The sequence below is a fragment of the Camelus ferus genome, chromosome 2 (assembly GCF_009834535.1).
Source record: "Camelus ferus isolate YT-003-E chromosome 2, BCGSAC_Cfer_1.0, whole genome shotgun sequence".
Lineage (NCBI taxonomy): Eukaryota > Metazoa > Chordata > Mammalia > Artiodactyla > Camelidae > Camelus > Camelus ferus.
Window position 1 is genome coordinate 48,987,068 of NC_045697.1, and position 14,465 is coordinate 49,001,532.

Here is a 14,465-nt window from a genome sequence, read left to right on the forward strand (position 1 = left end):
CGCCGCCGACGCTGCCGCCGCCTGGTCGACGCAGGTGCGGCCGCCGCGCCCGCCGGCGCTCCCGCGGGGATGGGGCTGGTCTCTTAGGATGAGGCGTAGGTCGCAGGTACATGGGCGGGCGCGACCCGGGGACCGGGTGAGGGGTAGTGGGTCGTTCTTCGCAGGACCTGGGGCAGCGCGTCTTCATTTCTGGAACCTTCCAGACTTTTGTGTTTGTTTTGCACATGGTAGATGCCTAATACATGTGTCTTTACCAGAACGGGCTGCTGTTTTCGGGGACGGTGGCCGAACTCTGGGACCAAAGGGCCCTGTGCACAGTATCCATTTCTGTATAAATAACTGGGGATCCTGTCCCAACAGTACTAACTCTTGTTCCTACTCCTGGCGGCCAGGGAGGAGGGATGGGGAAGACAGAGAGATAAAGAGGACGGGTAGCCTTGGACAGGCTCGTCCAAGATGAGGTGATAGTAAATGCTGTGCGAGGGCCCGTTCAGCTGGAGCCCGCCCTGGAAGTGACTGCAGGAGCCTGGCTCTGTACGGTTATCGGCATCAGTCAGAAACTGAGTTCTCAGATGAGTCCAGCCTCTTCTGCAAAACTCTGTTCCAAGTCCCCACCGTGGTTGTTTTGTTCGTGCATATTGTTGTACTTTAAATCAAAGGAAAATGTAAGAAGAGTGAAGTCGGCGATTTCATAGGGGGCTTCTTGCTTTATCAGCAGTTGATTCGGGAAGGAAAGTGCCAGTGCCTTCCACTATCTCAGAGATTAGCTGGGTGAGACTGTTTCTCTGTGTGTAAAGTCGTGGGGTGTGGGTAGGGGAGTGGTGGGAGAGGTCTGGTCCTCCCACCTCTGTACCACGTTTATTGTTTTTTAATCTTGTACAGTTATCTTTATTTGTGTCATGGGTAAAATGGCTTTTATGCCATAGAGATATTATTACACAACTAAATAGAGGGTAGAAATTGACAGTTTATTTGGTATGTGCAAAGCCCTTACTGTTGTGTTTTACGAAGAGGATTCCGTGTTGACTATCTACTATGTTAGGGCCACTTACTGTAATAATCCACAATTCATTAAATAGGGCTTCTGTGAGCCACCTGTTCCCAAGCTAAATGGCCCCAAATTATATGGTATAGTAGGCTGAATAAGGGCCACTCCGAAATACCAGGTCCTAATCCCTGAAACCTGTAAATGTGATAAGGAAAAAGGGTCTTTTCTTACAGGATTAAGTCAAAGATCTTAAATGAGCAGATTATCTGGGTGGGACCTAAATGCAAACGTAAGTGTCCTTATAAGAGGAAGGCAGAGAGGAGGAGGCAGTGTGACCACAGAGACAGATTGTAGTAATGCCAACAGCCACCAGAAGCTGGAAGAGGCCAAGAATGGATTCTTTCCTACAGCCTCTAAAGGGAGCACAGCCCCTGTGACACTGACTTTAAATTTCTGGCGCTGGAGATTTGAAAGAATAAATGGCTCTGGTTTTAAGCCACTAAGCTTGTGGTAATTTGTTATGGTGACTGTAGGAAACTATATGGTTATGCTTATAAGTCACATAGACTCAATCCTGTATTGATGAGTATTTTAAAGTTCTCTAGCTGGGACAGTGGCAAGTATAGTAGCAGAGACCATTAAATATTTTCCTGAGCCCTGTAAATCCTAAGGAAGAGATTTGAACAAAGGGTTTGGTGAGAAGAGAAAATAAATTAGGTGCGTAAGAAAGAGGTAGTCTAGCACTTAAAACAATTTTAAAACTTTCATTGTATTCCTATAAATATATCACTGTGTTTGCTCTAGTTAAGAGAATAAAGGTACGAAGTGACTTAAGCTTGGTCCTTAGCTAAGATGTTATTGAGTATCTACCATGTGTATATCAAATAAGAGTTGCAGATACCTGGGGATTGAGTTCCAGGCTCAATCCAGGGGAAAAGAGACCATGCAAAGGTGCTTCCATGTGAGGGGATGTTAATATCTGGCCCAAAATAGCCTCTCATCATCTTGAAATGAAGACACTTTGGAATTTTCAGTGTGCAGGAAAAAACCAGGGGTTCAGATTTAATTGGTTAACTTCTGGGTACCAGGCAGCTAATTTGCACCCCCATTCTTACCCCACAAAGTATCACAAAAATGTACATAGACTAGCCAATCAGCTTTCTTTTTGAACTGTTTTTTGAAGCATACTTTGCACACTGTAAAATTCACCAATGTTAAGTGTAGAATCCAGTGATTTTTAGTAAATTTTGAATTGTGCAGTCATCACCACAATTTAGTTTGAGAACATTTCCATCATCCCGTGAAGATCCCTGGCACCCATTTGTAGCCAATCCCCATTCCCAATCCATTTATGATCTCTGGCCTACTTTAGAGTTAGGTTTTAGTCCCTCTACTGCTACTGCAGTGGCCTCACAGCTGGTCCCTGCTTCTACTCAGTGTATTTCCCATCCTCCAATGGCTTTCCATTGCAATTAGAATAAACCCCAAAGTCTTTAGTATGGCCTTTTCAAGGTCCTGTGAGCTCTACCTCCTGCCAACCTCACCAGCAGCTTTTCAGGATAATTTAGGGAAGGAATTGGCAATAAGCACGGGGTTCCTTTGGGCATAGTACCCAGTGGGCTGTCCATAAGCAGACCTCTCATCCTCCCAAGACTATATGCAGCCTCACCAGCCTCCTGCCTGTCAGTCAGTGAACACTGAGCCCTTCTCATCTCAGGACCCATGCACGTGGTACTTCCTCTTAGGATCTTCACCAGTCCTCTGCGGGGCTGACTGCTGTTTGTCATCCAGCTCACGTGTCACCTTAGAAAGTCCTTCCCTGACCTCCCCTAGCTAAGTATCCTCAACTCCTTTTCATCATTGCACTTGACCACTCTCCAGAATTGTATTTTTGATTTGTTTCTTTATTGTCTCTCTTTCTCTGTTAGAATATAAGATCTGTGAGGGTAGAAACTGGGTTGGTTTTGATCTTAGATAGCTCCAGCTCTAGTACTTATAGAAGCACTATTCATAGCAGCAATACATTGTAAACAGCAGTAATTAATGATTACCAGATGCCTACTGTGTGCCAGGCCCTGTGCACAGCGCTTTGTATGCATGAATGATTTAATTGAAACTTAACTACTTTTGATGAGGGAAGAGTTAGGGGAACATTTCCTCCAAATATAGTCCCTACATTAAATTATATTTTTCAGAGGCATTGGGCAGTTTTCTTTCTCTTGTTATTGAAATGTTAATTTTTAAAGACTGGATCAATGTACATTCCTACCAGCTAGCTAGTATTGAACCTCTTTCTCCACATCCCTAAAAACTAAACTAGGGAAGTTTTTGCTAGGAAGAAAGGAGGAAGGAAAAGAAGGGTACAAATAAAAGCAGAGCCCTAAAAGAGCAGGACATGCTCAGGACACAGCAAGTAGACTTGGACTGGGGCACAGTATGTGTCAGGGAGTGAAAATGGAGATGAAGCTGGGAGGCTGGGTACACATGGTAGAGAGCTTTGAGTGCCAGTCTTAGTTCAAACCTTCGGCTTTGTGCAAAGTTAAGGCAAATGGCTCTGATTTTAAAGAAAGATTATACGAAACTGAAACTAGAAGAATCATTTTGAGGTATTTTGTAGCAGTCTAGCAAGAGTTCATTAAAGCATGAAAGAATACAATAGGGCTAACATTAACAAAATTGCATATTCAAAGATTCTTCCTTATGATTGCATTGAAGTCTCTTTCACTGAGTTAAAAGATATTACAGAGATAGACTCAGCATAGTGTGGAGTGTGAATGGATGAAGAACAAATAAAGACTCTGAAATGTCTAACTTGGGAAGTTGAGTTTATTGGCGTCTCTGAACACACCCTAGAAAACAAGTTAGGTGGGAATGTGAAGGGACCAGATTCAGGGTAAGATGAATTTAAGGTGACTGTAAACATACACGCAGAGGTGTTAAAGAACAGATGCTCATTAAAATTTATCTAGAGCCCCATTTTTTTTAGCAAAAGAGCATGAAATTTGCTGGAAGATGGAATTGTCCCTATCTGGCTTGCTGGTGACTGAAATCACTTGTGAGAAGTCATTGTGGTTTTGGTCATCTTTTTGCTGAATGTTCTCCATACAAAATCACAGAATGTCCAGGTTGGAGATGATTTTAGAGATCTTCTAGTCCAGCACTGTGCCCAAGAGAGGCCAGCCAGTGGCGGTTGTCATCCCAACAAATGCTCATCTACTCTCAGCTTGAACAGCTCACAAGGAAGTCCAACAAGTATATATTCAACATGCTCTAGTTTTTGGAATGTCCATCTCCACCCTCAGCTAGAACCTACCTCCCTTTACTTCTGCTCATTAGTCCTAATTCTGCATATAGAGTATTGTCATTCTATTTTTTTCAGTTGAGATATAATTGATATATAACATTATATCAGTTTCAGGTGTATTACATAATGTTTTCATGTTTGTATTGTCATTCATTTTTCTAGTGAGACATCTGCTCATGTAGAGTCCCCTGAGATATTCCAAAAATCCTAGTTGTTTATCTTAGTTCCATTACTTAAAATTTATAGACCTATATCTGAAGTTCCTCTACCCAGTAACTTTTCTGACCAAGCACAAGATCTGTTTTCTGGTCAAAGCATCTCTAAGAAGGGTAAAACAGTTTAAATGGTCAGAGACATTCAGGGATCTATTTAAGTCAGTGTGAGCTGTACCTGGAGAAAGGTCAGATCTGGGAATGTAGATATGGGGGGCTTGTAGGTTTACTTGCTACGTTATCTTGATAATGTCTGTGAGACCTGTACCAACAAGATTGGCATTGGACCAGCAGGGAGCATATAATTGAACATGTTCTGATGTACAAACATAGCCTAGATTAAGTGCCATAGGCTATTAATTAAAATAAATTTTCATATGCAAGATAAGCTAAAGAAAAAAGATTTAAAGTTGTTGCTGTTGCTGTGGTGTTTTAGGTGTTGTCAAGATCTTAAGTGATGAAAATGAACTTGTGACTTGATTGAACTTTTTAAAAATAATAAATTTCAGGTAATGAAGTATTATATTTTAAAAAGCAGATTTTAAAATATTTTATGTTTTTCAGGTGTTAATAGGATAAGTGAAAATAAGAATATCCAGATATTAAGGTATTTCTTATTTTACTTTTGGATTATATTTAAGAATTGTGAATATATACAGCTGATACACTAATCTGTATCTAATTTTAGAGCTTGAAGTCTTGAACTTGATGAATGCCTAGGCTGGAATATCTGAAATGATAAAATTACAAGGGGTTTATCTCTGTGTTTTTTCAAACTCTGCTCAGTGGAGCCTTCTGCAATCTATAAAGGTGTTTCGAGGGCAGAGAGGCGGGTGTGCAGTCTGGGATTTGAAGATTCAAAGAAAGGCTTCCACTGCTTAAAAAAAGTTTGGAATGCAACAATAAATATATGTATGCTCATGTATAACTGAAAAATTGTGCTCTACCCTGGAAATTGACACAACATTGTAAACTGATTATAACTCAATAAAATAAAATTTTTTAAAAAAAGAAAAAAAAGTTTGGAAAGCACAACTGTAATCTCATTTAGTAATGGTAGAAATTGAGGCTCAGAGATGTGAAAAGATTGCCCCTGCTTTCACAGGTAACCAATAACAAAATTAGGTTCCCTGATTCTGAGTGATGTGCTGCTTCTGTACTGCCTCCCTTCGAGATGGTATTATGTGCTGATGAAGATTATCTTAAATAGAGTAATTCTATATTGCATTGTAATGGTCCCTGTATTTACTCAATGCAGTTTCAATCTACTTTGCTGTTAGTGGACCTTTATGAAACTTACATCTTCTTCCTAGATAAATAAAAAGATAGAGCTATTTATTATGAGAAAGTGAGCTGGTATACACTACTTAAATTATAAAGACAGCATTGTTATTTTCATGTTTTACTATCCCATTGTGTGGCACTGTGTACCGATAGATTGAGGCAAATACTGTATGGTGAGACTGAGTGACTTATCTCAGTTAACTCTTACTCTTTTAAGGTATATATTCTATCTCCATCTTATAGTCTTACAGAGGTTAAATATTGTCCTCAAGGTCACAGAGATGGTAGATCACAGAGCTAGGATTTGAACCCTAACAGTCAATGACAACATCTAGAGAGAAGGAATGTGATTGAGAAAGCAGACACCGGGAGTGATGTGAAGTTAATAGTAACAATTAGCAATAACTCAGGCAGTAAAGGGTTGCTCAGCAATAACTCCTCATTGCATTTCTGAGATTGTACCAGCCCAGATATGTGGTGTTTGGATCAATCTTGGGGTACCTGAGAATTTCCTAGGAAAACATACCTGCAGACTGGTTCTACGAGAGTACGAACCAGTTTTACAAAATCACTAGTCTCAGACTTCTGTGAAAGGTAGAGTGGTTCAGCATCCTAGGGGCTTCAGTCATTTGTTGATGAATCCAGGAACCTAAGTATAACACACATTATAAAGGAATCTTTCCTGATCAAAATAGAGCATAGATTCTAAATCGACTTACTACAGAGATTGTCACATTCTACCCCAGTCACAGGAGAGATCCACCTTAAGTAGCCACAAGGAAAGAAGGCAAGGTGAGGACTGTTCACATCAGGGAAAGTACAGGCGCACAGTCACTACGGCCTTTTGGGAGCCAAGGAGAAGGGATAAGAACCCAGGAAATACTTCTAAGCCCTGTAGGTGAACTGTGTAACAAAAAGTAAAGCCCATAAATTATTTTCCTCCAAAAGTCCTCTTTTTGTGGTCTGTGGTTTCTAAAGCCTTTCCTGCAACATTTCAATTAAATAACCAGAGTAGAATCTTTTCCTTAGCTACTACCTGTCAGAAATTTAAGGCTCCTTTCAGTGTGAACCTGTCCATAATGTTAAATCAGGCAGAATTGTTCTTAATAATCTTGGGCATACTAGAAGAGGCCAAGATCTCATCTGTGTACTTCACTCAGAGATTTAAATCAAACACATGTAAGTTCATGTTATGATCCCCAAATCAAAAAGTGCAGCATTTTCACAATTTTTAACTTACTGAGGCAAAAAGACCTTCCTTTTTCCAGGAATCCTTAGTAATTTAGTAAGTTTTATGCCTGAGAATAGGAATAATGTTTCAGTTCTTATGGTGTAATGAAAGTAGAGAAACACAGAAAGATTTGACCATATATTCAGTCTAAAATAGTGAAAAATCTAGATTGCAAATACTTCTAAAGACAGGCTTCATTACCCTAAGGTACATAAAGGAACTGGCAGCATTGGCAAATAGAGGTGCTAAGCCTCTTTACAAATAAATGGTGGTTTTAAATTCTTGTTTAAGTAAATAAGCCTATGCTGTCTTCTTTAAACTGTTAATTTTCCAAGAAAAAGATTTCCCTCTGAAGACTGCAGCTCTTCAATGGCCTACCACCAGTCATTGGATACTGAATTAATGAGTTTATCGTCATTATCTTACGCCAAAGGAAAACATGGTTTTCATATGGAATATTCCAAAGTCAGACCTTTTCCTTTCTTCTCTTTTCTCTTCTCCAACTTCTAGTTCCCACTCAGCTTACCTTGCTTGTAGGTTCTGTTTTCTTCCTGATACGACTCTGGTATCAAGCAGAGGGCGTTAGTGTATGGTCCCCCAGCGCTGGGCTATGATTCTGCCTGTCCTGCTCATTCCTTCATGCTTTTGATCTTTCTGTAATTTATGGTAATAACATTATTTAGTAATTTACATTTTCTTAGTGTCTTTCATCACCCTGAAGAATCTCGAAATGCATCATTTTAGTGTTTAAGTTACTTAGCAAACATTCATGATAAAACTTGTTTAAATGAGAGTTTTTTTTTCCAAACAGCAGTTTCTTCTATTTAGAATGTTTAAGTTGCCTAGCAATCTTGAGTTAACATTCCATTTGTTATAATTCTTTATGGAATGTCTCCCTACCTAGTACTTATTTCCTAAAAATGATAGCACGAAACATATTAAGGTAGAATTTATCTAATTGTAGTTTTGACAGATGGCACCTCAGTAATCTAAAGAGAAAAACTGTGAGTGAAATAAAAAGGAATTCTATTCCAAAAAAATCTTTTTAGCTCACAGGTTTTTTTAAAAAAAATTTAACACTGTGCTTACATTGTGAATTAATGTAAAAATGATAAGCAGTATGTTATATGTGATCTTTTTTCCATCATTTTGATGATCCTTGCCTATATCTAGTTTTTTAAAGAATCAGGATTCTGATTCATTAATTTGATGTATTATTTTTCTGTTTTCTTCATTAAGAAGAAAACCATGTGCTTTCTTTTGTTATACTCTTTTCCCCTACCTTTTTGTGTTAAAAATCATTCACTTATTTTCATTCTTCTTTTAAAATAGAAATAGGTGTTTAAATATCTTGAGGTTAGAAATTTTCCTCTTTGCATTGCTTTAATGTATCTCAGATTCTGATATATGGTGTTTTCCTTGTCATTATTTTTCAGAGATTTAAAAATTTATATTTTTATTTCTCTTATTACACAAGGGTTATTTAATTGAAGGCCCTTTAATTTCCAAGTGGAGAGAGCTTTTTGCTTTTGAGTTTTAATTTCTAGTTTTATTACATTGTGACTAGAAGGGGGGGGGTTGTAACATTTCTACTTTATGGAACCTACTGATCTTTTATTTGTGCCCTAGAATATGATTGGTTTTTATGAATATTCCATGTGCAATTGAAAGGAAGGTATATTCTCTGTTACCCAAGTGTAGTGTTCAATATATATCTAAAAAGTCTACTTTAGTGATTATTTCATTTAAATCTTTTATATCCTTATTTAATTTTTTGGCCACTTGACTTACTGAATGGCCTGTTAAAGTCTCATTATTACTGTGTTTCCAGTTCTTACTGCATCTAAGTGGTTGTTGTGTTAAATGGTACATAGGGTCAGAAGTAGTGTATCTTTATTGTGGATTGTGGCTTTTAACTTTCAGTGCCCTTTGTCTTATTTAATACCCTTTGGCTTGAAGACTACTTGGTTTGGTGTCAGGATTTTTAAAAAAAAATGTTATTGAAGTGTAGTTGATTTGCAATGTTGGTTTCAGGTGTATAGCATGATGTCAGGATTTTAACCGGTGCTTTCTTACTGTTTTTATTTGCCTGGCAGATGTTTGCCCATCACTTTATTTGTAATCTTTTTGAATCATTGCCTTTTAGTGTCCTCTGTGTACAGCAGAGTTGAATTTTTTTAAGAGCCAATTTGAAAATCCTATTCTTTAAATAGGCGAGTTAAGTCCCTTTGGGTTTATTGATATGACTGCGTAAATTCTGTCACATTATTATTACATTATTATCTTATGGTGTAATTACTGCATGTATTATATTTACTATGTCTATTTAGTATTTCTTCTTTATTTTTTCTAGTAGTTACATTTGCCTTAATGCTGTCTATGCTGCACTTATAAACCCTTTTTCTTAAAGTAAGAAACCCCTTTTGCTTTTTGTCAAATTTAAATGGCGTTCTTTACAACCAGTGGTCTTCTACCTTCCCTTTTGTTCTCTCTTCCCATCTTTAGTTACTTCTGCTCTCCTTTGTCACATATATAATATTGATATGTTATTCTTCAGTGCCATTGCCCCACCCATGTTTTAGTCTCAGCTCTGCAGCTGAATATTTAAGTGATCATCATCAGTCTTTTTTCAAAGTTTTCCCAGTCATCATTTAAAAAAAATACTCATCCTTACCTGTTTTCCAAATTTTGCTTTGAAAAATTTAAAACCTACGGAAAAACCAGAGATTTTCACCAGTTGTTACCACCTTGCCACGTTTGCTGCTCATCTACTGGTTGGAGGAAGCTTCACCACCTAGTAGGTTCCCTGGAGGGGCACATGTGTACCGTGTTCTGGCACATTCAGAACTGCTTTTCTGTGGCTTTGAATCTTTTGAAGGAGGTGTTGGCTGGATATAATGTCCTTAATTGTACTCTCTTTCCTTATATTTCTTGAAAACACTGTTTTACTGTTGTCCTGCTTTGTATATTGTTTTTGAATAATCTGATACCATTCTAATCTTCTTGCCTTTGTAAATTATTTCATCCTTTTTTGCCTGAAGACCCTGAGAATTTTTTCATAATCTTTAAAGTCTTAATATTGTTTTATTAGGATGTATTTCAGAGTTGATCATTCTTGGTTGATTTTTCCCTAGTATGAAAAATGTGTAGATTTGAGTCTTTTGCTTTATTTTAGGAAACTTCCTTGGTTTATAGTTTTAAACAATAGTTCTGTTTCATTGCTTTGATTTTTTTTCTTCAGGGACACCAGCTGTGTTCAACCTCCTTTGCCTGTTTCCATCTCATTCATTTGCTCTCTCACCCTTTTTTCTTCTGTATCTCAGTTTTCATCTTCTTGGTTGTTTTCCTGACTTTCTTCAGTGTCTTTGTTAAGTTTACATCATGTCTATCCTCCCTTGTACTTTGTAATTTGGTTTTCATTTCTGATATAATTTTGTCTTTTTTTTTCTCTTTCTTTCATTTAATCAACTCTCATTTTGTTTGCTTGCTTTGTTTCTTGTCCATTTCTGTTTTTAGGTTTTATAATTCTGATTCAAGGGTGACTTTACTTTATCCCCAAGTGCTTGTTTGGGAATATTTGGTAAAGTTTGGAGTGTGTGTTACAGTTTTCTTTGACTTCGTGTTTGTTGGTGGGGAGGGGTTGGGAGGGACTTCTCATGAGCAGAAAAGATTTTATCACATTTCCTGACATTTTGCGGTAGTTTTGTATGGATGTGGTCTATGGTCTACGCTTATCTATTCCTATTTCTTTCATGGACAGGACTCCTCGTCTGACAGAGCCATCTTCTGCGCTTCCTCTTGTATGGATGATGGTGATGCTGGGTGGGAGAGGTAGGAGCACTGTCGGCCTATCTTGCTTCTTTTTGTTTCTGCTGGTTCCTGACTTTTCCCTTCTCATTTCCTTCTTGCCTTTACTGCCATGTCTTCAGGGGAGACCACCTCTTCTCTCTGTATCTGATTCTCCCCCAACACTCTTCTCTGAGGCTGACACTCTCAAGCCCTTTCTGCACAGCCGCGGCTTTGGACTGTCAAGTTCCAACCTGTGCTTGGTGTCCTGGCTTTTCTTGTTCACTTTCTGGAGGTGACTTTGTGCTTCCTCTCAGCCCTCTGCTCCTTGTAGTCTTTTCAACCTCTCCTCTCCTGTTGTCTGTACCCACAGGCCTGTGGTGCTGGTAGGTAGAGTGTGGGAGCACTTCTGGAAAAAATTCCCCTCTGCTGACAGGTGATTTGAAGATTGTGGTATTCTCTGTCTTCTGGGAATGCCGAAGGCTTGGAGCCCATGTGGTTTTATGTATTTGTTCTTCTTGTTGATTTTATGTTTTTTTCAGAGGATGAGGGGGGAGATTTGAAACCAGGTCACCACACATATTCTCCAAACCAGAAGTCCTCTCTTGGCATAATCTAAAATTCTGAGCACTACGTGATAGCAAAGTAGTTTTTAAACTTTTATTAATGATTTCCAATTTGCTGATTTGTGATTTCCCCCCTAATTTGTGGATTTTTACTGAGAAGTGTTTTCTTCTATTATTTGACAATACAACTTTATGAGAGAGACAGACATAAGAAGAGAAAATGTCTTCCCCAAATCAGAGTGTTGATACTCATAATAATTAAAGTGTTAGTTTTTGATTTTCAGGTTGTCTTCAGTCAGCTACTTGGCCATTAAAATAAGCAAATTTTACAGTAAGATTCTGTTCACTTGTTAATTTTAGATAATAAAATTTTTCTGTGTAAATATTTTCCTGTTGAAAAATTATTACTAAATTTCAAATATGAACAAAGTCATTTCCTCCTCTGTGAACTTTTTTCATAATACCTTATTAAAGATTGCATCCCTGTCTTTATAGATAAGAACTAAAAGAACTAAGTAGGGAAGCATTCATACTTCAAGATCTCTAAGAAGACGTAGCAGATACTTAATATGGAACAAAAACCTTGTGAATCAAATAATGAAGATCTTTTATCAGGTAGTGGCATTACATCCAATGCAGGTATGTGTTTTTTATAAAACTAAATGGGGACAGACTGGGAGTTTGAAATTTGTAGATCCTGACAGGCATATATAGAATAGATAAACAAGATTACACTGTATAGCACACAGAAATACATACAAGATCTTGTGGTAACTCACAGCGAAAAAAATGCGACAATAAATATGTGTATGTTCATGTATAACTGAAAAATTGTGCTCTACACTGGAATTCGGCACAGCATTGTAAATTGACTATAACTCAATTAAAAAAAGAAAAAAATACAAAAAAAAAACCTAAATGGGGAAAAATTAGAACTAAGCAGTCTTCATAATATTCATACAAACTGCTATTTTTTTCAGTACGTTTTGGTTTTAACTGCAGGGCACAGACCTCAGTCATGAATGTTTACCAGATGATTTATAATTCTGCTTTTTGAGGAAGAAGTTTTTTAGTCCTTTAAAAATAGCATATCTGTTATATTACTTTTCTGGTATGAGGATTCTTTCATATTGAGGCACTGAAGCATGTTCTGTGTTTATCTACATGCCTCCTCTTCCTCGGTCTGCTCTAAGCCTGCACTCTGCATCATTGGCTTCTTTTCCCTTACTGCACCCCTGCCCTCCTCCAGTCAGGTACCAGGTCCTGCTCCCTCTGTTGTCAGAAATCTCTTGAATGCATTTTCTTTTTCATTCCCGTGATTACTGTCCTAGTTCAGGCCCCCATCAACTCTAAAGAAAATTATTTCAATCAGAAGATAGCAGGCAGGAAAACTAACAGGTAGAGTAAGTAAGTGGCATTTCACACAGGGAACTGACAACACAGGTGTTGAAAGAGCTGAGAAGCCTCATGGAGAATGACACAACCCAGAGATGAGCCGCTGCAGGGAGCTGCCCCAGCCTGTGGGCTAGCAGGGCCCTGAGAACAGGAACTGCTCTACAGCCTAGAAGCCGGAGCTGGAACCACGGGACGGCCGCCTGCGGGAGCTGAAGCCACACTCACTGCCCGAAGCCCATCTGAGGCCAGAGAGAGGAGCAGTCCCTTAGCTTCTCCCCACCTCCTGCCTCCTCATCTTTCCCAGCACCTCCCTCTGCTAACCCACCAAGAAACGTTTGGGCAGGGGCCTGGGAAAAGCAGTTCTCTACAACACACAGCAGGACAGAGATGGGACAGAGAATGGGTTTTCTGGCAGTCAGGCAGATGACCTGACAGCCCTGGCTGCTTTCCTTGTCTTGTCGCTGTCATCTGAAAGAATGCATCTAGAATTTACGGGTCTGTTGTAAGTTTGTTTTTTCAGTTACAGTTCCGCTGTTTCACTGGTTGGCCTTAAAAACCTTTCTTTTAGCACCCTTATTTTGTAAAAGCTTCTGCTTCCTAGGTTGCTCATGCCATCACCACCTCCACCCAACTGTGCCCCTTAACCTGCTGGTTCCCCTCACTCACCTCCCCACCTGCACTGGGTCCCTCATCTCCATCAGGGGTGCTGGTCCTTAGCACATGGGCTGTGGCTCCATCCTCAGACACATCACGTCCCGTAATGTCGTTGTCCTCGTGGATGACTGTCTCAGACGTAGACTCGCAGCTTCCAGGCCTTTTTAGTTCTAATCGTTTTGACCTGTACTTGAGCTACTCGCTTCCCTGTCTTGGATCTTATGACCGAGAAGGGCTGGACCTGTGTAGTCCAGCCTCCTATCTCCCAGCACTCTCACTCCCTTCTTCCTACAGCACTGATTTCTCTGCCTCATGAAGGTAGTGGTTCTCAACCATGGTCCCCTGTCAGAATCACTTTCTGAGATTTTTGAACTGTTAGATGACTTAGACCCTCACCTGAAGATCCTGAGTCAGTGCTGTGGAGGGGGACTGGAGCACCACTGCGTGTGTGTTTAAGCTCTGCAGATGACCCTGATTCACAGCCGAGGTGGAGCACAGCTGCTGTGGTTCCCGTTGTTTTCCCTTAAACTATCAGCCTCTTCCTGTCTTCACTTTGTTTTGCGTCATTCATTGTTCCAGCCAGTTATTTGCCAGGATCCTCACCTCCTTTTTTTCCTCTTATTCTTCTTTGCACTCTTACAGGAAAACCCCAGTCCTTATCAGGCTGACTGCCATCTCCATTTTTGTACTGGGCTGCTGGAAGAAAATACACAAATGTCGATTTTCCACCAATTTGCCGTTTCAGAGTCATAGCCTCCCATCCCGACTGGGCCCTTGAAGCTGCTGAGGAGATCTTTCTCATGATCTTAGCCAGTTCTCTCTCTAAATTCCCACAGTACTTATTTCAAAATTATACCATTCTCTAGTCCCTTACCCTCCCACCTTCTTTCTCACTCTCAGATAACGTCATTTCCTAATGTCCAGAGAAAATGTCACTGTTTTTCACAGCCACGACTCTTCATAGTTCGGTGGGGGAGGGACCTTCTTAATTTGCTCTCCATGCCTTAATTCCCACTCCCACTCTCACCATCTCAGCCTCCTCAGA

At 39.5% G+C, this 14,465-nt stretch overlaps 1 protein-coding gene across 10 annotated transcripts in view; it reads left to right on the forward strand.

Moving 5' to 3' along the window:
• CCDC158 (coiled-coil domain containing 158) overlaps positions 1-14,465 on the forward strand; it is a 69,724-nt gene continuing 55,259 nt past the window's right edge. For 7 of the 10 annotated variants that reach the window (XM_032457608.1, XM_032457592.1, XM_032457622.1 and 4 more), the window contains exons 1-3: positions 1-106; positions 5,069-5,111; positions 11,867-12,010. In XM_032457608.1, coding sequence (XP_032313499.1) covers positions 11,941-12,010 — 70 coding nt within the window. In that variant the 5' untranslated portion in view covers positions 1-106; positions 5,069-5,111; positions 11,867-11,940. Of the gene's footprint in view, positions 107-5,068; positions 5,112-10,656; positions 10,851-11,866; positions 12,011-14,465 lie in introns of those variants that run through there. The other 3 variants (XM_032457568.1, XM_032457584.1, XM_032457579.1) reach the window with 3 other exon arrangements.